General features: G+C 34.6%; 1 protein-coding gene across 2 annotated transcripts in view; it reads right to left on the bottom strand.

Annotated features, from left to right (window-relative positions):
- LOC137405729 (protocadherin beta-10-like) overlaps positions 1 to 22,228 on the bottom strand; it is a 79,392-nt gene that overhangs the window by 42,697 nt on the left and 14,467 nt on the right. Inside the window, exons 5-13 of one of the 2 annotated variants that reach the window (XM_068092098.1) lie at positions 18,198 to 18,430; positions 17,481 to 17,665; positions 7,757 to 7,885; positions 6,832 to 6,951; positions 4,645 to 4,794; positions 3,521 to 3,647; positions 1,147 to 1,289; positions 765 to 920; positions 399 to 428 (exon numbers count right to left, since the gene is read on the bottom strand). In XM_068092098.1, the coding sequence (XP_067948199.1) occupies positions 399 to 428; positions 765 to 920; positions 1,147 to 1,289; positions 3,521 to 3,647; positions 4,645 to 4,794; positions 6,832 to 6,951; positions 7,757 to 7,885; positions 17,481 to 17,665; positions 18,198 to 18,430 (1,273 nt within the window). The remainder of the gene's footprint in view (positions 1 to 398; positions 429 to 764; positions 921 to 1,146; positions 1,290 to 3,520; positions 3,648 to 4,644; positions 4,795 to 6,831; positions 6,952 to 7,756; positions 7,886 to 17,480; positions 17,666 to 18,197; positions 18,431 to 22,228) is intronic. The other variant, XM_068092099.1, reaches the window with a different exon arrangement.

The following is a 22,228-nucleotide window of genomic DNA, read 5'->3' as shown; positions in this document are numbered from 1 at the left end:
GAACTTTGATGGTCACTACTTTTTGATAGTGTATATGGATCGGATGCAGCAGCTTTGCTGGCAGCTAATTTGACACCCGTTGTTGGAGTTTTAGCACCGTTCGTAGCTTTTAATTTTTTATTAAAAAAAAACAAAGCATGCTTTTATCAAGAAGCATTTTCTCTCCAGCTTCACAGTAGTTGTCAATTTGCTTTTTTAAAAGGGTTTACATATAAAATCTCTAAATGAACACCCATATAAATTTAATTAAAATATGGTTATATTTAAATTTATAATTTACATGTTAAACCTGAGATAAAACTGCTTTGATATGTCGTACAATAACATAGTACATGTAGGAACACACACATGGCATTCTTGAGCTGAGTGAGCAACGTGCAGGTAACACAGCTACTTACTCTAATACTTGTCTCATTTGCTAGTGCAGTCTGCCAAACAAACCGACAAACTGAAATAAGCTCTTAGACACAACTGCACGTCATTATGGTTAGTTTCACCTGCTATATCAGCTATGCATTACTTACACTAACGTACACGTGCATATTTTAAATAGAGATTGACAGCTGTAGTTGGCAACAGAAGTTAGGGCAGCCAGTGTCAAACTTGCGACTCATAACCAATATAGTGTAAGTTTGCATAGTTCCAGTAGCGATCTCAACATGGCGAGAGCAGCATTGATTTTTGTTCCAACAATCACAATTGCATTCATTAACTGAAATATTGTGAAGAACTTGATTGCATTTTTTAAACAGCATTTCCTGTACCTGATAACGACCTCCTCCGATCCTCTCACGGTCTAGTGGAGTGCGAGTGTAGATAATTCCAGTGTCATGCTCAATAATAAATGGCCCACGAGATGCATTTACCATTCGAAACCAGATGTCCCCATTAGCTCGAATATCTCGGTCATACGCATCAACCTGTATATGTACAAATTATGAAATTTGTGAGAGAAAAAATAACACGCTGTTAAGCTGATCTATCGAAATATATTGTGTTTAGAGATTATCTATTCCACCAAAAAAGAATAAATGTAGGGCCGGCGCTGCTAAACAGTGAAACAAATTCAACCTATTGGAATTTTATTTTTTTGTGTTTTTACAAATCTATTCTATTCAGTAACCCTGTAGCTACAAAAATACATACCTTTCCAACAAATGAATACTTGGGCATGTTTTCTGCTACTGACATCTGGTAGTAAGACATGTTGAAGACAGGTGAATTATCATTTACATCTTTGAGTGTGACATAAACAGCCGCTGTCGCCGTCAATGGAGGCACGCCCTTATCTGAGGAAACAAAGTATTTATAGAAGCCGGTGGATTACAAATGCTGAGATTACTAAAAGACAAAGGTACTGCTGTTCCTAAAATAGACTTCATAAGACAGGTTGATGTTGGCACAGAAAACCTTTGAATATAGTAACCCAACTAGCGAATTATACTTGCACCAAGTGAGTTTTGAGTAGCTACCAGAATCAATTAGACTGTAGTCGTTTTGCAATTAATAAAAATGAAAGAGAAATCATTTACTACATTATCAAATAGATAATTTTTTGTCACCAGACGGCCAATGCAAATGTTACAGATAAATAGCGATCTTTTTAAGAAATATCGCTAACAACATCAGTATGTTTGATTTGTGCTGCCACTTATGCATCAGCTCATTGTATGTTTTCTGTCCATTAATGATCTACATTGATCAGCAATGGACATAAATTCGTAGATTAGATCAATCTAATGTCAGAAAATCATCGGATGTAAATTTATCTGCTGATCACAAAATAATCAGTAGACTAATTTACATCATCTACTTTAGATTATAGGCCTATGTAAGGCCTTCTTAGAATATCTGAAAATGCAAAGACAGGTATGTAACATTGATCAAAAACAGGACTATACCCTATATATGTCTACATACATACACCTGATGTTAAATTAGTGTCTGCAAGTATAAAACTCTTTCTGTTTTCTTACATGAACTTTATTGTTGTTGCTGGGCTACCTGATATGAGAGCAAGCCAAAGCTTTCAGTTTCCAACAGTCTGTCTAAGAATACACAGAACACTAGCACCCTGACACTCTGGCAGTCTGGTGAGTTGTGAGAGATCGTCAGGCATGCCACAACAGCACAGTAAGTAACTACAGTCTTTCCATAATTACTCAAAAAGGCTAGATAGGGTCAATCATTGCAGGAGTTAGAATGCCAGATTACCAAGCTGATAGTTGAGAGTTTGAATCCTACATGATGCAATCCTTTTCTCAACCTCCTATTGTGGCTTTGGACAGACAGACAGACAGACAAGGGTTTTATTATAGGGAATATTTTCAGAATCAAAATTTTTATTCAGCAATTAGAGCTTACAAGGAAAATCAATATTTCTTGCTCAATTATGCAAACCTGACGTAGTTCATGCTTTAAAAAATTCAAATGGCATGTATAATTTAAAATCACCTCATCTTGTTTGCTAACGAACATAGTAACTAGAGATGCTAAGCACTCCATAATGAGATAATAAAGGACAATTGTTTGCTCAGAGACAGGCATACACTTTATTAACATACACTTAGCTATGTTTGTTTATTATTCTTTGAGATAAGAACTTGCTATTTTTGCAACACAATTGTCTAGGCAGTATGCTGCTTGATAAACTTACACAATGATAACAATTATTGATTAATTTATCAGGTAAGAAATCTATGTGTATAACATATTTGGAAACAATCAAAACAAAATATTTTATGTAATAGGAGTCGTGTCATTTCATATGTTCCCAGCCACAGTGGGAGGTTTGAAAAAAGACTGCAATTTTTGGGATTTGAGCCTGCATCATTTTGTTAGCTGCACAAAGTGCTACAACCTGTGCCAATCATTCATCTTCCTGAACTGTGAAATTATTGTGTGCATAGTCTTTGTTTTTATTGGCGCATCTGGAAATCTCTCAAGACTTCCAAAGTACTAGTTACACCTGGTTCCCATATCGACCCCGGCGGTAATAATATGCAGCAAAAACCTTGTGGCGCTAGACCCGACAGCTTTTTTCACATAAAGCTGCTTCGCTAATAATCACATAAAAAATTCTCTCTTGCAATGCCGTTTTGATAATGCTGACTTTTACTTGCACAGTGCATTTTGAAAATGTTTTGCCTACGGCTCTTTGCGAAATTTGAACAGCGGTAAACTTTTGCATTGCCTCCGGCAACTACTGGCGATACTCTGCAGTACCCAGCGTGTAGGTTCACATTTCACCGCTGATAGCCTGCGGGGCTGTCACCAGTGCTTTGCGGTGGTTATTGGAACCAGGCTTTAAGTATTAATATACAAGCAGTACCGAAGCATTTTAAAAAGACATAAAACATGTTAAACAAGGTGCTGATGCAATCAGATCTCATTGATGATACATAGCTGTTTTTTAGAAGCTCACTTGATCATCCTAGCCGGAGTACAAACAGCTACTTTTTATATTGATAGATTCTGGTATATTAAAACCATTTTAGAACAAAAGTTGGAGTTGTCTTACCTATAGCCAGCACAGAAAATGTGTAATCTTTTTTGTCTTCTCTATCCAAAGATGTGCGTGCCGTTATCAATCCACTCAGCTTGTTAATGGCAAAGTAAGTTGCATCAAATTCGTCACCCAACTCATACTACAAGCATTTAAAAAACCCCAATTTGAATCAAATTAAAATGCACAAAATACACAATGCCAAGCACACTGCTCAACTTTCAAAAAAGACTAAAGGCTTGCTAAAAGTAGCCAAAAAAATATAAATTTGCTAACATTTAATGAAAGTCATAGAAAGATTTTCCAATTGCCTATAAATTCACTCCACATGTGTTCAACTTTTGTAGTCTTACAAATAGGAAAAATACAGGTCATTATAACAATAACAATAGAAACGGATTTGGTGGACAAACATTATTTTAAATCAGAATTTAACTTCTGCTCTGACTGTAAAAGTGTAAAAAAATTGTTTTAATCATTTTATAGTTACAATATGGACAGCTAATTGAAAATGTGAAGACAACAAGTCTTTCCTCACTGCGTATTTTATCTGAGACCAAACCTGACATTCCACTCCGAGTTTGCAGATGAGAAACAAAACCGAGCAGCTTGATCATCACTTCTTTTTAATTTTGAACATAAAAATAATTATGTCCAACTAGTGTCCAACTCTTATCATTCCAAAGAAATTATTAGTAGAGTTGTCAGCACAACATGGTAAAAAAAACTTCTAATTGTTTGCCTCACCTTGCCAACTTATGTTGAAATCTGGGTAAGAGTGATTGGAATGAAGATGTCAGGAAAATCAGATCAAACTGATGTTCAAATTGTTACAGCTAGTAACTAATTACAGTTAGTAATTAGCACGAGAATAATAATTATGGAAAATCTTTAGTTATTCTCAAGAACGCCTGACATTAAAAATTGCTTCTGACCTATTCAATGTTTCAACCAATAATAGTTGTCCATCTGCTGAAGAAGCTCTTTAGTAAGACACAAAATATTGCAGCAGACCATAAAAAAAGAGTTGTCCACTCCACATTGATGGAACAACCCAATATAACTTATTACCATAAATTATTTTGATACCTTTAGAGCTTTGTCACGAGTAATAATTTAAGTTCAAAAGGGAGACATACCTGTAGTTCTGCATTCGCAGCGATGTCTTTATCAACGGCCTTTACTTGAACTATCGGTGCACCGATGTCATTGTTTTCTTCTATGGGTTCAACATAGTATACAAATCTATCAAATGCTGGCTCCTGGTCATTCACATCCATTATTGTCACCTGTTAAAGAAATGGCCAATAAATTCAAAACAATACAAATTCTCAAAACAGTTCATGCAATATAGCATCACATTGAAATTTGATTGTTTTATGCTATTTATGTGAGCGGTTATGTGATTTGTGTAAGTCAAGAGATATATGCATTAATTCATCAGCAATAATGTCATTTCAAATGGACACTTTTTTTAAATTATGCCATAAAATAATCATAAAACAAAGATAATAAGCCGATGGCTAGTTAATAAAAACAAATAATTGGTTGCTGCCAATTACGTGCCAGAGTTGTAAATATTATTTATTTTTGCTAACCTTGGTTAAGTGTTATACACCGAGGGTAGGGCTAGTAAAAGTAAAAATATGCAGCGATTATAGTAAATAGTAAGATTTTGTCAATGTTTGAAACTGCAACCACCATGCATTTAAGTAATCAATGTATTGCTTTGGCAAGTGTATCAGATTGAACCATTCAAAAATAGCATTGGTATGAATGAATCTGAAGAGTGAACATTTCCTAACGTGCTTTTGGATGTCTTATGCTAAGTAGTACCTGCTAGGCACTTGATATCTATCCATTCAATTATCACACCTCTAAAATAATTGCTGTAGTCTTGGGAGCAGCCGTGGTGTGGTAATATTAGCGCAGTGAACCACCGAGGAGCAGATCAATGATTTGAGCATCACTAACGGATTTCAAAAAGTGCTTCTGGGCTTAATATGCTACGAGTGCCTTGGCTACGAATTTAGCCTTATCAACCTTCGTGCAGTAGCAGTTTAAGGACTGGATCGAAATTTAAGGTGACCTAAACAGAAAACCTGAGAAAGGCCACGATAAATCAACTCAGTATCTTAAGAAACTCAAATAACTTAAACATCTAAGCATTGGAAGATTATAACACAAGGAATCTGATTACAGTAGTTTACTTCTAACTACACGGTACATTGATAATCAATAATGGCAGGTGTGTATATTATAATGCATCAGAAAAAATGGTAGCATGCAATCGTTTCAATATTTGACTGATTTCGGACTGCAACAACGAAACCATTGATCTATAACAAATGTTCATGGAGTATGCTAGAAATGTTTTATTAGAATCACTTGTACATCATTTATGGAGTAATTACCATGTCAGATAGGAATTGTGGCAAGTGGCATGTAGAGGATAACTCCATAGACAAAAGATAAATACTACATGTAGTTTAAAGATTTACTTATTGTGTACTCTTCAAGGAGTGGAATATCTGAAAACACTCTTGCATTTAGTATTCTAATAATTTCCACTACAACATGCTATGTTAAAAATAACGACAAAAAAATATTAAAAAACGTCTGAGTGAAATGCTTGCCTTTTCTGATAACAAAATTTACTTTTTTTTAAGTGTTATAAATTCTTTTCAAACTTTCACAAGGGATTTTGAAACAAAGCCAAAAAGAAACAAAGCTATTTTCTAATTTTAGGTTGAGTGGAAACAACTCCTAGGTCATGATTAATTTTGGCGAGGCCTTCAAGCTGACCTCTCTATGACTACCCTATAACCCTATGTATAGTGTCATCAACGACTATGCATAGAATGTGCAAACCACTTCAACATTAATGTTATATTATCACTTGGCAGTGTTTCAGAGAATAGGCAGCTTGCAAACTTAAATAGATTAGTATTGTTATTGTATTTTTCATTATTGTTTGTATTGTTATCATTTTTTATTTGTAGCTGACCTTTCTTTTAACAAACTTTATTAAAGTTCATAATGAAAATACATAAAAAATAAAAATATTTTTCTGAAGTAATTCAAATATATTTTCTTCTAGAATTTTTGTTATAACCGTTACTTAAACCACATTGAAAAAATCTAAGACATTTAAAAGTTAAAGCACTTAAGTTTTTATCTATATTATTAATTTTTAGCTGTAATTACTTTCTTCTGAATGTCTTTTACTAGCTATAATGAAAAGAGTTTTAAAACTAATCAATTTAGGCAGTGACCTGTCACTTTTAATCTCTTTCTTTTAAACAAAACAAGGGAGCGCAACTTACAATAAGCTGATGCTTTCCAACTCTTTGGGGACTTCCTCCATCAGAGCAAAATATTGTCACGTTCAACTCTTTGTTTGTCTCTCTGTCTAAGGCAGCATTAACAACTAAGTTATATTCATTCTACAAAAGAGTATACATAATCCTCTTTAATCAATAGGATCTAGTAGTTAATGCAAAGAGAAAATGCATAACTAATAACCAATGAGGATATGAATAAATTTGAATAAACAGATTAAAAAAAACTATTAAATATATAGCTATCATCATATATCTTTGCAATTGCAATATGTTTGAACATGCTAATATGTTTTAAACTGCAACTAAACTTGTTCACATAAAACAGAAGAATATTAGAGCCCATAAGATAATGAAGGGGGCGAAGGGGGGGGGGGGGGGCGGAGGGAGGGGGAAGGGATGGAGTTTAGTTAGCTTTTAAATAACACCTAATAAGCAAAGAGAACCACTTGATTTTATGCCAATTTCTCTAAATATCTTTGCATAAATGAGAAATCATTATACAGCGCCATTTCTAATTACTAAGCCATAAAAATGGCTGGCACGGAACTTGAATCAATTCATTCAGGAGTATAAAACTTTAATAATTCAATTTGTAGATGATACCGTATATAGTTGGTAACGGTACGTTAATATAAGAGAGAGAGAGATTGCATTCATAAAATCCTACTTCCAACCTAACTCAGTGTCTCAAAAACTTGTTTTAAATTTTAGTTACCAAATCATAAAGAAAACAACTTGTAGTCTAAACTCTAAACATTGAACATTTTCAGCTTGCAGAGATGCTGTAATCTCTTATTTAGAATGCTGCTGAATGTCAGTGCAAAATGGCAACAAGGCAAAACAGTGATTCCAATTGTAGCAAACTTAATTGACCTTTCGACTTGATAAGCATAAATATGTATCATACCAAATAAGACTGACGCAGCTGGAGGTATGGGGAGGAGATGAGACAGGTAACGAGTCCATTAGAGCCTGAGTCATGATCTTCTACTCTGACGTGAGCAACAAATGTGCCATTTGGAGAGTGCTCCCTCACCTGCAACAATGCTCCGCTTGAAACTTTTTGAACATCACTGCTATTTAAAAAATGGGAAACAACCAAAAATATATTTAGCAAAGCATGAATAGTATATAGCAATTGAATTATAGCTTGCAAATAATTATTCTATATATAAATTGTCTTTGTTTGTCTGTTTCTTTGCTATCCATAGAAACTAACTTGTAATTAAACAATCTGTCTAAATTTTGTCGAAAAACTTGTCTGTCACAAAGTTTTGTGACTATTCTTTCAAGTTTAAAGCACAAAAAGATTTTGTGACTACCGCCAATCAAGATTGGGAGGTCTCAAAGACCAAAAAGAACTTTTTTTTTAGATAAAAATGATGCTAAATCTGATTTCATAATGAGACTGCAAGCTATTGGCCAATATGGGGTTTGAACCTATGATGCTCTGCTTATTGGTCTGATGCTCTAACCAACTGGGCTACGCAGCTACCTTTTAAACCACGTATAATTGTGCCATCCCCCTTAGGTAAACTACCCATTTCAGATTATTCTAGACACTTCTAGGAGTTTCTTAAAAGGTATAAAAGTTATAAAAGAAGAAGTGTATCTTAGGTTGTCAACTTCATTTATAATTTTTCATTGAACTAGACACCATTGCTTAAAAGTATATTCAGTGATTAGCATTTATACTCATTGAAAGCGATAGCAATTTTACGTTTCAAGTAAATATCTAAACCTGGCATGAAACCATTACTTGAATTAGAAACAATTGTAGAATATGGTGTAATTGATGAGTTGAGGTAAAAGGTAAATCACAAGTGAAATTCATTTCATAGAAGTGACTCGACAATACATGATACATCTGCTACTTTCTTCCAAATGTTTCATTACTTATGTGAGAAACTACAGTTACATAACTTCTAACAAGATAATACGATCAGCTCTAGATAGCCATATGACCTAATAGTGTTAAGGACTCCCTCGAAGATGGCTCTATTGGATTTGTTTGCTATAATCAAATCACTAACAGCCTGAGTAGTTGATTGATGGCATATATTATGTAGTGGAAAAGTGTGTTACAAACAAACACTACTAAATAATGCACTAATGTCCCATAACCATTTCTATGTAGACCATTACGTTGTTTCTTTAAAGAAAATTGGATGATGGCAGCGTTTGTATGTTTACAGTTTTGAGAGTGATGTCTCAAACAAATAAACTGAATATTTATGAGAACACGCACTGTCTCTGTAAATGCTATGTCTGGTGAGGACATAGTTGATCACTGCTCTTTCCAATTACATATAACCATGACTTTTTTTAGCAGGTTTCAACAGTGGCCTGCCATTGCCTTCTGTTTGGTGTTTTCATTGAAACATCATCTCTAGCTAGCTAACTATCCGCTTGCAAAGGAGCTTATGTACTCTTTGTCAGGTTGTTTCTAGTCCTGCAGGATAGCTAGCCACTCTCTTCATCCACACTAGAGCACAGATAGAAGAACTGATTTGGTCATCAATGACTTGACCTTATCTGATTTAGCACAGGAGTGATTGTGGCTGAATGCTCTTTCTAACACCAACTATTATAGTCTTTATGTGATGTGAACCACTAACCTCTTGATGATAAGCTAGTGTCCTAATGACCAAATCACGGCTGCTCTATTAAAATACTACTTCTATAGAAACTTATCCATGAATATACTCACTTACTCATTTTTAAAATGTTAGCTGTCATAGTAATAAGCTCTAAGATCTCATGAAACGGATATAAAACCAGAAAAATAGCGAAAATAAATAACAGAGATAAATGATAGCTAATTTATTATTTGCCATAGTAAGAGCCATGTTTATTTGTTTAGCCAGCCGAAGCATTAGTAAAAACTTTTGGAAAAGGATCACACTACACAGGATTAAAACCCAAATATCTAGATCTCTGGTCAAACATTTTCCTATCTGCACCACTCAACCACCTGACATTATTGTGGAAGAAGTTTACATAATATGCAAATATCTTCAAGTGTAATAACTATATTATAGCTATTACACATGGCTGCCACATTGGACTGTCAGCATACTGTTAATATAACTTAACTGTTAAAATGAGTGATAGCTACAGTACTATCGCTAACTTACATTCTCCTAGTTTATATGTATAATTTGATTAAATATTTAGCTGAAATATCTAGAATATAAGAATTTCATGAAGTGGTCTGTGATAAATAAGCATTCTAAAATGTAAGTCTCGAGTTTCAAGTTTGAAAATGGTTTTTGGCTGTCTACTCTGTACATCCTGCCAATCGACTGATGCAGGCATATTTCACGGTATCCTTGAAACAACCCATAACCTTAAAAGGGAAAACTCAATTAACCATTTGTGAGTTCTACTTAAAAGTCACTTTAAACAGTGTTTAGTAGCCGGAGTATCAACTATTAACTATATAGCAAACATAAAACTATATCACTAAAATTGTTTTCAGCATTTATAAAATATATCCCATAGAATCTGTTCAATGATTAACTATTTACAATAATCCCAGACTCCGAGTTTAACAATGCAAAAAGACATAGCCTACCGCTGCTAGTGAGGCCTCCACAACTCAGGGTAACGTATTTAACCCCATTCATGTGGTACCTAAATATAGGAGCATGAGTTAACTCGCTTGCTCAATCCGGCCTTAAGGTCCAGCTCACCAACAAAATAATTTCTCTAGTATATTTTGTTTACTGCAGCAATAAATGAACTAGGTACATTCTACCCTTTAAATTAAATTGGCTCCTTAGAATTAGGAATTGGTTTGCTAATTACTAAATGTGAATTAATTTGAATTGTTTGTAAAAGCTTAAAAAATTGCTAGTAGTACCCTGTGTAAATTCACAAGCTATCTAGGTACCCCACCCACATCCCTGATATGTTTAGAAAATAAAAAAACACTCTAATCTTCTGCTGTAACAAAAGATATCTAACAAAGTTTTTTATACAGTGAATAATTATTCATTATTCCATTAGCATGATTGTTCCCATTTGCTATTAATTTTACCATAGTTATTTAGCCAAAAATGAGAGTTTTTTGATTTCAGATATGATAATTCTTGCATTGTATAACAGTTTTAAATGGGTGCATTTAAAAGGTAAGCTTCAATGAGACATCTGGTGACCATTTAAAGAAATCTAAAAGCAGCAGGATGGAATGTCGTGACGGAGTTAAAACTTCTGCACAGACAGTCATAGATAGGAATGCAGTTTTTCACAAGGAGCCACTGCTAATGAGTAAAATGCCTCGGTTATAAAAAGCCAAGCAAATGATGTGTCATAAACATTTTTGGGTCATAAAATATGTCACTTTATATTTCTGATTGCTGCCAGATGATGCACGACCTACTGAAAAAAGTTAGAACAAGCGAGGTAAATCTTTACAGTTTTGTATTTTATTTTAAGAAAAATATCAATTGGTTAACTTGGAGTCCAAAACATTGCAATTCTATAAAATAAAATATTGTATGAAAAAAAACTAAAACCTTAGATAGATTTTCACAAAGCAGACCAATTGCTTACATATGCATGTACAAGTGTCTAAACAATGTGCTCGACAGGTATAACATCTTGTTTGCATCCCCTGACCATGTGCGTCAAAAATTCTTGAGAAACGTTTTAATAGAATCCTGCATGGCAGAATGTTTGAATGATTGCGTCCAGATGCTACAGTAGTTATTACTATTTTATCAATTTGAGAAGAGAGAGACTTTAAGGTTACTTGAGACTATCGTTTCAAAACATTTTTATATAGCTAAAAAGCAAATGTCAAGCAAAAGCAAAAAGAAGCAATGTCTTGTGCAGACATGCAGGTTTCCTGATTTTTGACTTTATTAGCCACTTTCCATGAACTGTGAAAGCATTTATAATAGCACAACTGCTTTTGAATTGCATATCCTTTTGAAGTTCCATTCTGGTATAACTCTATGAAAAAAAAGAGCGCACAGTTTCTTTCCCAATCTTTCAAAAAAGTGATGTGTTAAAGGTACCGGACAAAACCTAATGAGTGCTGTAAACTGAGTTTGGTAGAGTTTTTATAGTGGTTATACGTGGAAAATTGCATGGCTTTAGTGTAAAGCTCTTGTTGTTGAGGAGAAGCTTTCTTGCTTTGCTTATTTTGGATCCTTCATTACCAAAGATTTCATTCAGTGTGTTATCAGAAACCAATTTTCTGTCAGCAGCCATTGTTAACTTTGTGTTGACTTAGAAGTGCCCTCAATAAGTTGACTGTATCTGAAAAACTAATCGTCAAACCAGTTTGAAACTTGAAATTACAATTAAACATATTATGCACAGAAGGACCCAAATTTTGCAATTTCACTTAAGTTGGAAGCGATGAAAACAGAGTAAATCTACGCAGTCAAGTTTGTTTGGGCATAGGATAAGGTAAAAAAACAACTTCTTTGATTTATCGTGGCCCAGGTTTATAGATGTTAAAGCTTGTTGTAGACAACAAAACAATAGTTGAGAAGAAATTGATGTAAATTTTCAATATTTTTCCCAACCTGCAAAGTTACAACTTATGCTAAAGATACTTTCCTGTTTAATAAAACTTGTGAAAGTGTGTTTAAATTACCAGATTTGATAATAAATTAAAACAGAATTTTATTATTTACACTGCAAAAATATTCAGTACATGATAAAGCATGGGAAAGCAGCAAGTGTCCCTAAAGCATGGCTCATTTACCGGTTTCATACAGGCAAAGGTTTTAGCTGGTTTAACCATTTATGACTGTACCATATGTTCTTCATGTAAACAGTGTTCCCTGTAAACCGAGCTTTGCAAAGGTTCAAACTAACCAAATTCAATGTTACCATTGACTTAACTGGGCAAAACTATTTATATTGAGTATGGTTTGAAAAAGGCACATCTGGAAAATACAGTACTTATGCATATTGCAAACTAAGTGTCATATATGTGATATATAAAGTATATGTTAAACTAACTTTTTCATAAAGTACTTTGTTTACCTACATAGCACGTAGGCACTCCAAAGTTAAAACTGATACAATTGAATTTGCCTATAGCGAATAATTATGGATTTTGGCGGTGTTGGACTCGGTGTTGACCTTGTTTGCTCACTGTGGGAAGCTATTTGACATACTGATAGGAGTCAGTAAATCTTTGCAGAGTTAGTAACAATGTAAAACAAACTTTAGATTTTTATTTTCAAGATTATTTGATAAAACATCTTTCAAGCGTAGCGTGTCGATGTGAACAATACTATGTAGGGAAAGAAGAGGTACTGTCTTGGCCTAACCTTTTGTATTTGACATCTTAATTAGGGTGCGAGATGTTGTTTGCACAAGCAGCGGGAGAATTAATCAATAAGACAAACCAAGTGTATTTGTCACTGCAACAATTTGCTCTAACTTTCAACCATTCCCTATAGTGGCAGTAAAGTGGAGTAGCCTTCAAATAGAGGCTAGCATCTTATTGTTCAAATGGCTCATCAGAACATTGAAAAAATAAATTTGACCCTTTCACAGGCTAAGTGAATGCTGCATATATTTTGCACCCTTATCTGGGTAGAGTGGCATAAACACTTTTAGATACAAACAATCTGCAAATTTACCTCGAACTTGTTGTAGATCTTTAAATAAATATGCTTTGGGAAGTCGAGAAATATCTTTACCAGTTCAAATATATTGCTTCCAATTAACCTGCAATGATATTATAGCCTGTGCCTTGCTTTGCAAGGTGGTAGTGCTTTCAATTTTTTCATTTCTTTTCAAATTTAAAGGCGTAATTTTAATTTGTAACTATATTTAATATTGTTGCATGAAAGCTAATTGTAAGCATTGATATGTTTTTGTACAGTTTGCAATCAAAATAGGCTTTTCATGTGCAATAGAAGAAGAGTTATGAGCGTCGATCCATCTTAACCCTTTGGCTTGGTTAAAGTCTCGCAAAGGCCCCAAAAGTCGTGTAATTAATTTTTGAAACTTCAATAAACTCAGTATTTTAGGAACATGCATAGTTCAAATTGAAATTTATTTCTATTAACAAAATAATTTGCTACAGCTTAGCCGTGCGAGCTACCATAACGATCGTTTTACTCTGTATATTAACAATTCCTAATAGTTTACATCACTTCTATCATCTGAATTATTTTTATATTGATCAGCAAAACGATCGCTAACGATTGCAGGATTAAATAAATTTTTTTTTGCTGTTTTGAACGTCGAACAAATGCTGACTGGTTTTTCCAACTTCCATTTTTCTCCAAGAAGTCGTGATTTCTTTAGCTTTTAGCACAAGGCAACGCCTCCCAGATATTTGTTTCATATTGTAATTCATCGACTAATATCTTGTTGATTATATTTAAAACTTACTAGCGTTCACACCATTTGTTTAGCATTACTAGGCGACAGCTTTATAAACGTTTACTAAAAGCGACATAAATGTCGTTTCCCCACGCAGACGATAAACGACATTTTTTTCATTTCCCAAGCCAAAGGGTTAAGCGTTATATAACCGCAATGATGCTATCAAAGAATGTGCTATAAACCTGCAAGCTTGAAAGTTATATAATAATAATAATAATCTATCAAATTCTGCAAGTATATATTTAAAACAAATGAAATAAACAAGTCATACTTTTAATACGTGCATAAACAAAAAATAAAAACTTTCAAACAAACACTATTTGCTTTGTTTGCTCGACCAGTTGCGTTGTGATTTTTATGTTTGTTTGGAACAATTTTATATTTTCCTTTAGCTGTTCAATACTTTTTACAATATCTTTTAACTTAAACTTTTTGTATGAAATGCTGATCCTGTCAATAGGAGCATCCAAACTGTTTATTTTGGCAAAGAAAAATCTTGGTGTATAACATTTTGCACCAATAATGATAATGTTTTGACAGTATGGGGCCTAAGAACAACTTTCAGCCTGAAACTAGCCTTCATATACGATCATATATGTAAAGCTTCATTGCAAACGTCAAAATATCAAAAACATGCTAAACAACTAACTACTATTAGCCTAGTAAACAGTTCTTTATAATTTCTACTGTGATTCTTTCAAAATTTTAACGAAAAAACTGGAAAGCTTTCTAGTTGAAATGAGTTAATTTCGATTGATGTAACCGAGTCATTACTAGTACAGTTTTGTGAACAATTTTTCACTAATAACTTGTTATTATGGGTTCATGAAGATCAAAGAATGTCAAAGTGGCAGTAAAATGGAGGTGACGTTGAAATAAAGGCAGCGTTCAACTAGAGGCTTTATGGTAGCCAGTAAGAATAGCTGATTAGACACAAATATATTTCACATGTGTCATGTTTCACATGACACAATCACATGTTTAGTAGACAGTTCTAAAACCATGTCAGACATTCTTGTTTAACAATTCAAAGGAAATATTAATATTCTTTAAGTGATTACACTAGATTTTGGCAGCTTACCAAACATGGATTACGTTATTAATATCGAATGCTATTACATTTAGATTAAATATTTGATTAGGCTCAAAAATAAATTGCGTAAGAATTTTTTATTTATGTGGCAGGAGATCGCTAAGGCTCAGATTAGCTGACTAGCCGAAATCAAAATAACCAGCGTCATGACAGTGTAAGAAGACGTGACCGGCAGTGAGACTAGCGGTCGGCCCGAAGTCAGCTGCCGAGTCAGACTTGTTACGAAGAGGCAGAGCCAATCAAGAGCAAAGGATACAGGAGATCCCTGACAGAAATCCATTGAAGTCTATTGCATGTTGTTCATTGTACATGTACAATTTGAACTACTTGTATTCTTATATATATACCTTGAAGTATGTATGTACCTCTTATTGGCGTAAACTCAGTAGTTTTGATTTCTGGGGAGCAGTAAAGAGAACTTGACCGTTTCCTTAACACTTAAACATGTTTTACGCTTATCTATTAGCTATTACCAAATATGTTTTGATATGAACTTTGAGTTCGGCTTTCAGCAAAAGCTTTTATTTGAGTTCTATTTAAACAATATTTCTAAATCAAAATCAACAGAGAAAACTCATCTATTGCCGACTACTTGATGTCTCTATCAGAACACTTGATAAAACAAAATTATGCCAAAGTTAGTCAGCAGCCTCGGGTTCAAAATGGACACCATCCTTATAACTTCATCATTTGCTACTAATGAGCCAAGATTTTTGTCTGCCGGTATTTATTGTTCAAGCACAGAAAGGTCACACGGCTTGTTTTCTAAGCGTTCTCTTTTATATTACACTAGTTGAGTGACTAGCTACCACGCTAATAAGTGTCTATGACTTTCTGATGGATCTCACATGTTGTGCATAATAATGTCACCTCATAAAAAGGTCCGGTAGCGTAAATATTATGTTCAGCATCAGGCAGCTTGCAGATAATAAGCATAGTGTCTCTTTACTGGGCGGACACAGCGAAGAGAACTTGTGCATGCGCACTCCCAGGCTCATTATCATAAGCGGATATGATATGAGTGGTTTAATGACCATTGGTTTAATACCCGCTAGTCCAAATCCGATATCTAGATTATGGAATGGGGCAACAAACAGTTGACTTGTTTGGTTCGCCGTGTCCAAATATCTTTAAAATGGATCAGTGTATTAAAATTAAAATACATTAGTTACATACCACAACTACTAACTGCAAAAACAAAGTTGGAGATCGTTTTTCTGAGAATGGATATAAAGCAACGCACACACACTAGCTGCTATTCAAGGACATACTTTAAGAGAAGTGTCTACTTTAGAATAGTTAACAAGAAATTTTATCTACAATTTGGTAACTACAATTTGCTGGCAAACTTTTTAAAACATGTCTAGAAAAGGTTAAACACATTTACCTCAAGAACTCTCCACTCAAACCTTAAGTTTTAATGTTTATATTTCCTTTTCTTACCCTTAACCTATAATGTTGCCAGATGCTAGAAACCACTGGTTCTAAACCCATATCGAGCAATTTTTTTCTATTAACAGTTATAGTCATTTTGTTTCTTTTGTTTACAACAGTATTATGTGGATTATTTTGATTGATTTCTTCAAAAAAACTAGATGGAACTGTTTCTCACACGTTTTACTATTTCACAAAGGCTGGTCTAGGCTTGAAATATTCTTAATAAGCAAATGGCACCTGACAGCAGATGCTGCTTTTACATGACCACATAACTGCCATTGTGAAAGGTTGTTGAAGTACATTTAGGTTTTTCTGACAGCACTCATATGGTCAAGTCAAAAGTTAATTTAAAGATATTGAGAGCTAGTGACAGCACATTAGCAGCAGATATTTATAAAGTTTAGCTTTAATAAAACAAAAGAAACAAACACGAAAACTGATAATTTTACCAAATACTGGCCTGAAAAGGAACTTAAGTTTGAATTAAACCTAAACGATTGTTGAAAAACTAAAAGCTAGCATAGCAGACATTACTCACAAAATACGCACAAATAATTTGCTTTTTTAGGTAAGTGTTTGTGTTATCCTATTTGCATGTTCGTCAATCCTACCACTGAGCCATTTTATAAACATTGTGTGTGACTCCATTAAAATGCTTGTACGCTTCATGTTTTGCTTTTCTCATGTTATTAATAACCATTTTAAAACACCTAAAGCAGTAAGAAGTGAAAAATACCTGAGCTGAGTTGCTGCCGACAGTTCGAACTGTGATGGCTGGGTAGTTGTCATTTTCATCGGCTATAGACACATTCACAATTGTCTGGCTGTATTGGGGCATAACGCCACTGTCACTCGCTCGTATTGGAATAAGAAAGCTCTTGTCTTCTTCATAATCTAACATTTGTCTCAGAAACAGCTCTCCTACAATATGACTACATCTTTTGAACTGTGTGAGCTTTTAGTGAGTAAACTTAACAAGACAAATTAAAATGTTAAAAATGACTAACAATGGAACAGGGAAACTCAAACAGGGCTCAATTCAACCAAACATAATTTTGTAGGACATGTTTTTGTAAATAAAGCATTCATATAATTATGAAATTTAAAAAAGAATGTTGATTTTGTTGTGTATCGTAATACACATATTCTTGCAGCATAATGAGTACTAAGAACTTTTATTTTGCAAGATATTGATGTTAGAATTTTGCCAAATTACACCCTTTTTCATTGAACACAAAATTGTAGTGAAAATGGTCAAATAATCAATCTTTTTTGTCAGTATGGTTATAATTATTATTATAATATGATTATAATGAAAAGAAAGATCACATAAATAAACAAATAGTTTATTTATTTATACAACATATGTTTATTATTTAGTTGAAGTGGCATAAATGTTTACAAAGACGTCATTCCAATCATTTGTTAACATATGACAAAATTGGTACACTACCTGTTTCTTCATTCATGCGAAATATTCTTTTTATCTTGCTGCTGGTTGAGTCTCGAATAGAATACTTTAGCTGACCATTTAGCCCACTATCTTGATCAGTGGCAATGACTCTAGTCAGCATTATTCCTGGCTTGGCTGACTCTGGTACTCTCACACTGTAGATAGGTTGGGAGAAATGTGGCTTGTTGTCATTCTCATCACCGACTGTTACATTTAGTATGATAGACCCTGACCTGGAACAGAGAAGGTATGCTGATATGACCTGGAACAGACAAGGTATGCTGACGTGACCTGGAACAGAGAAGGTATGCTGACATGACCTGAAACAGAGAAGGTATGCTGATATGACCTGAAACAGAGAAGGTATGCAGATGAGACCCAAAACAGAGAAGGTTTACTGATGTGACCTGGAACATAGAAGATATGCTGACGTGACCTGGAACAGAAAAGGTATACTGATGTGACCTGGAACAGAGAAGGATTACTGATGTGACCTGGAACATAGAAGATATGCTGACGTGACCTGGAACAGAAAAGGTATACTGTCGTGACCTGGAACAGAGAATGTATACTGATGTGACCTGGAACAGAGAAGGTATGCTGACGTGACCTGGAACAGAAAAGGTATACTGTCGTGACCTGGAACAGAGAATGTATACTGACGTGACCTGGAACAGAGAAGGTATGCTGACGTGACCTGGAACAGAAAAGGTATACTGTCGTGACCTGGAACAGAGAATGTATGCTGACGTGACCTGGAACAGAAAAGGTATACTGTCGTGACCTGGAACAGAGAATGTATACTGATGTGACCTGGAACAGAGAAGGTATGCTGACGTGACCTGGAACAGAAAAGGTATACTGTCGTGACCTGGAACAGAAAATGTATACTGACGTGACCTGGAACAGAGAAGGCATGCTGACGTGACCTGGAACAGAAAAGGTATACTGATGTGACCTGGAACAGAGAAGGATTACTGATGTGACCTGGAACAGAGAAGATATGCTGACGTGACCTGGAACAGAAAAGGTATGCTGTCGTGACCTGGAACAGAGAAAGTTTATTGATATGACCTGGAACAGACAAGGTATGCTGACGTGACCTAGAACAGAGAAGGTATGCTGACATGACCTGGAACAGAAAAGGTATGCTGACGTGACCTGGAACAGAGAAAGTTTACTGATGTGACCTGGAACAGAGAAGGTGTGCTGACGTAAACTGGAACAAAAAATGTATGCTGACGTGACCTGGAACAGAGAAGGTATGCTGACGTAAACTGGAACAGAGAATGTATGCTGACGTGACCTACAAAAGAGAAGGTATGCTGACATGACCTGGAACAGACAAGGTATGCAGACGAGACCCGAAACAGAAAAGGTTTACTGATGTGACCTGGAACATAGAAGGTATGCTGATATGAACTGGAACAGACAAGGTATGCTGACGTGACCTGGAACAGAGAATGTATACTGACGTGACCTGGTACAGAGAAGGTATGCTGACGTGACCTGGAACAGAAAAGGTATGCTGGCGTAAACTGGAACAAAAAATGTATGCTGACATGACCTGGAACAGAGAAGGTATGCTGACGTGACCTGGAACAGAGAAGGTATGCTGACGTAAACTGGAACAGAGAATGTATGCTGACGTGACCTACAAAAGAGAAGGTATGCTGACATGACCTGGAACAGAGAAGGTATGCTGTCGTGACCTGGCACAGAGAAGGTATGCTGATGTGACTTGAAACAGGGAAGGTACATTGATGTGACCTAAAATATAAAAGGTATGCTAATGTCACCTTGGACAGCAAAAGTTTACTGATGTTATGCGGAATGCTGAAAAATGTTCAGTGGTGTTTGCAGCAAATAAGTTGCTTTTAGCTACACAAACATTTTGAATAGTTACTTCACAGACTTATCACACCATATTGTTTGGCCATCAATCTGTTCTAGCACAAGCTCCTGCTAGTAGTATCCCTATCAGCAAAAGATCTAGTCTGTTGCCACTTGCTTTGAGTGTTTTTGTATTGCTCCGTATCCCATTGCTTGATCATTTTATTAGAAACAAGAAATATATATTAGACTCATTGTAAATCTACATCATATTCCTGCACATATTATTCCAATGAATGATCTTTCCAAATCTTTGTGTCTTCTTACTCCGTCTATGCTAAATGCTTATTTTACTTCAATTCAATGTTTCAAGGTTTTTCATTGTTTGTTTCCTCGTTTTTTACATGGCAGTTACAGGTTCTCCACTCATTTCAACTTAAGTGATATGAACAAATTGCATACAATCACTAACAATCATTTTGAAAATATTATTGCCAGATGCTTTAACAATCTTTTACCTAATATCCGGTCTCTTAGCAAAGAAAGGCAATTTAAACATTTGTCAAACTATTTATTCAATTTTAATGGTTAACTGTAGCTTTTTCCTTTTTTGTTGTCTTTTTTTTACTATTGTGGTCTGGCCTAATTGGAAAAACATTTCTATTTTTGAAATGAAATTATTGCCAATAAAGTACTATGTATAATAAATATATCAAAGTAATAATTCTATTTGTGATAAATACAACAATAAATTATTATTGACACTACTGTTTCATTTCATAACTTTACGGGCCAATATAAAACAAGAGTAACAAGCATTGATGACAACCTCAGAAAGCAGTGCAGGGAAACAGGACTTTACAGAATAAGCCCGGCTGTGGAGCCACTCATGAATAGATATGATGCCTTCTGACTTCTTTAATTATATTCTTAAAATGTTGCGAATCGTCTATTTACTGGCTGGACAATTTCTGATGCACTATTTACAGAATAAAAACTAACCTCTTTGTTATACGTTTCACCAATTGGAAATAAGATTTGTACAATGATAATTATCTTCATCAAATTTTCATTACTATGAATATGTCAGTACAATGCTATAAATGTGTCAACAGATGAAAGCGTAAACTAAAACAAAAAACAGAGATTTCAAAACTATCTAAATGAACTTTTTAGTATTTTCGTATTATCAGCAAATATGTTTTTCACTAAAAATGGTAAAATAATAACGTTGTAAACAAAAATCTTAGAAATTTTAGAAAGTTTAGAATTTTTCCAAAAAAAAATAAATAACTCACAACGTTCATGTATTAGTTTTGCAAATCTGCCTTGGGAAAATAAAATATAAATAGCCTATAATATCAGCCAGACATTTGCTTTTAAAATGCTCAAAAGTGTTTCTAGTCTCTTCAAAGAGCTCTTTGAAAACTAAATTAAAATTCAGTTCTCCAACGCTAAGAATAATTATGTTAATCTGATTCATATGAAATTTGTGCTTAAAGCTTTTATAAATGAACTGATGTTCAAAAATTTATTTAAAATAGCCCAATCTCTTAGAGAGAAAAGAATGTTCATTAACAAGTAAACACGCGATGCATTAGTTAGCGCTACATACTTGACACAAATTAGTTAATTGACTCGTCAAAATTAGATTATGCCGTCTTAAGAGGTATGAATGGGTAAGCAGGTTATGTTAGGTTGTTTACCAATAATTTGCAACTTCACGCATTGCTGATAAACACACATTTCAGACTGTCAGCTCCACAATAGCAGTATAAGGACTTTGTGGGATCTAATCAGGGCTATATAGGAGCCACTTGTCACTTTGTTAATGATCAGTCTATATTCTCCGAGTAGTTATTACACCAAAGACTTAGATAATCTATATAAGAGATATAAAAATGCATCTGGAGGAATTTTATTAGAGTTAGACGTCTACCTTTGTGTATATAATTTATTACTTCGTGATATTTTATAAAATTATCAGTTGTTAAGTTTCCTGTCATACTAATGAAATGATTTCTCGACAGAGTTTCCTGATGCTGTTCAGCGATTAGTCCAACATTGGTTAGGGTACACGGGATTACCAGCGTATAAGCACCATAAGCCTTGTTTTCATATACGCCGCAAAGCACCGGCAATAGCACCGGCAATAGCACCGCGAACTATCAGCCGTGAAATATGAACAAACACGCCGG

The sequence above is a fragment of the Watersipora subatra genome, chromosome 10 (assembly GCF_963576615.1).
Source record: "Watersipora subatra chromosome 10, tzWatSuba1.1, whole genome shotgun sequence".
NCBI lineage: Eukaryota > Metazoa > Bryozoa > Gymnolaemata > Cheilostomatida > Watersiporidae > Watersipora > Watersipora subatra.
This window is presented reverse-complemented; position numbering and strand designations above follow the sequence as displayed.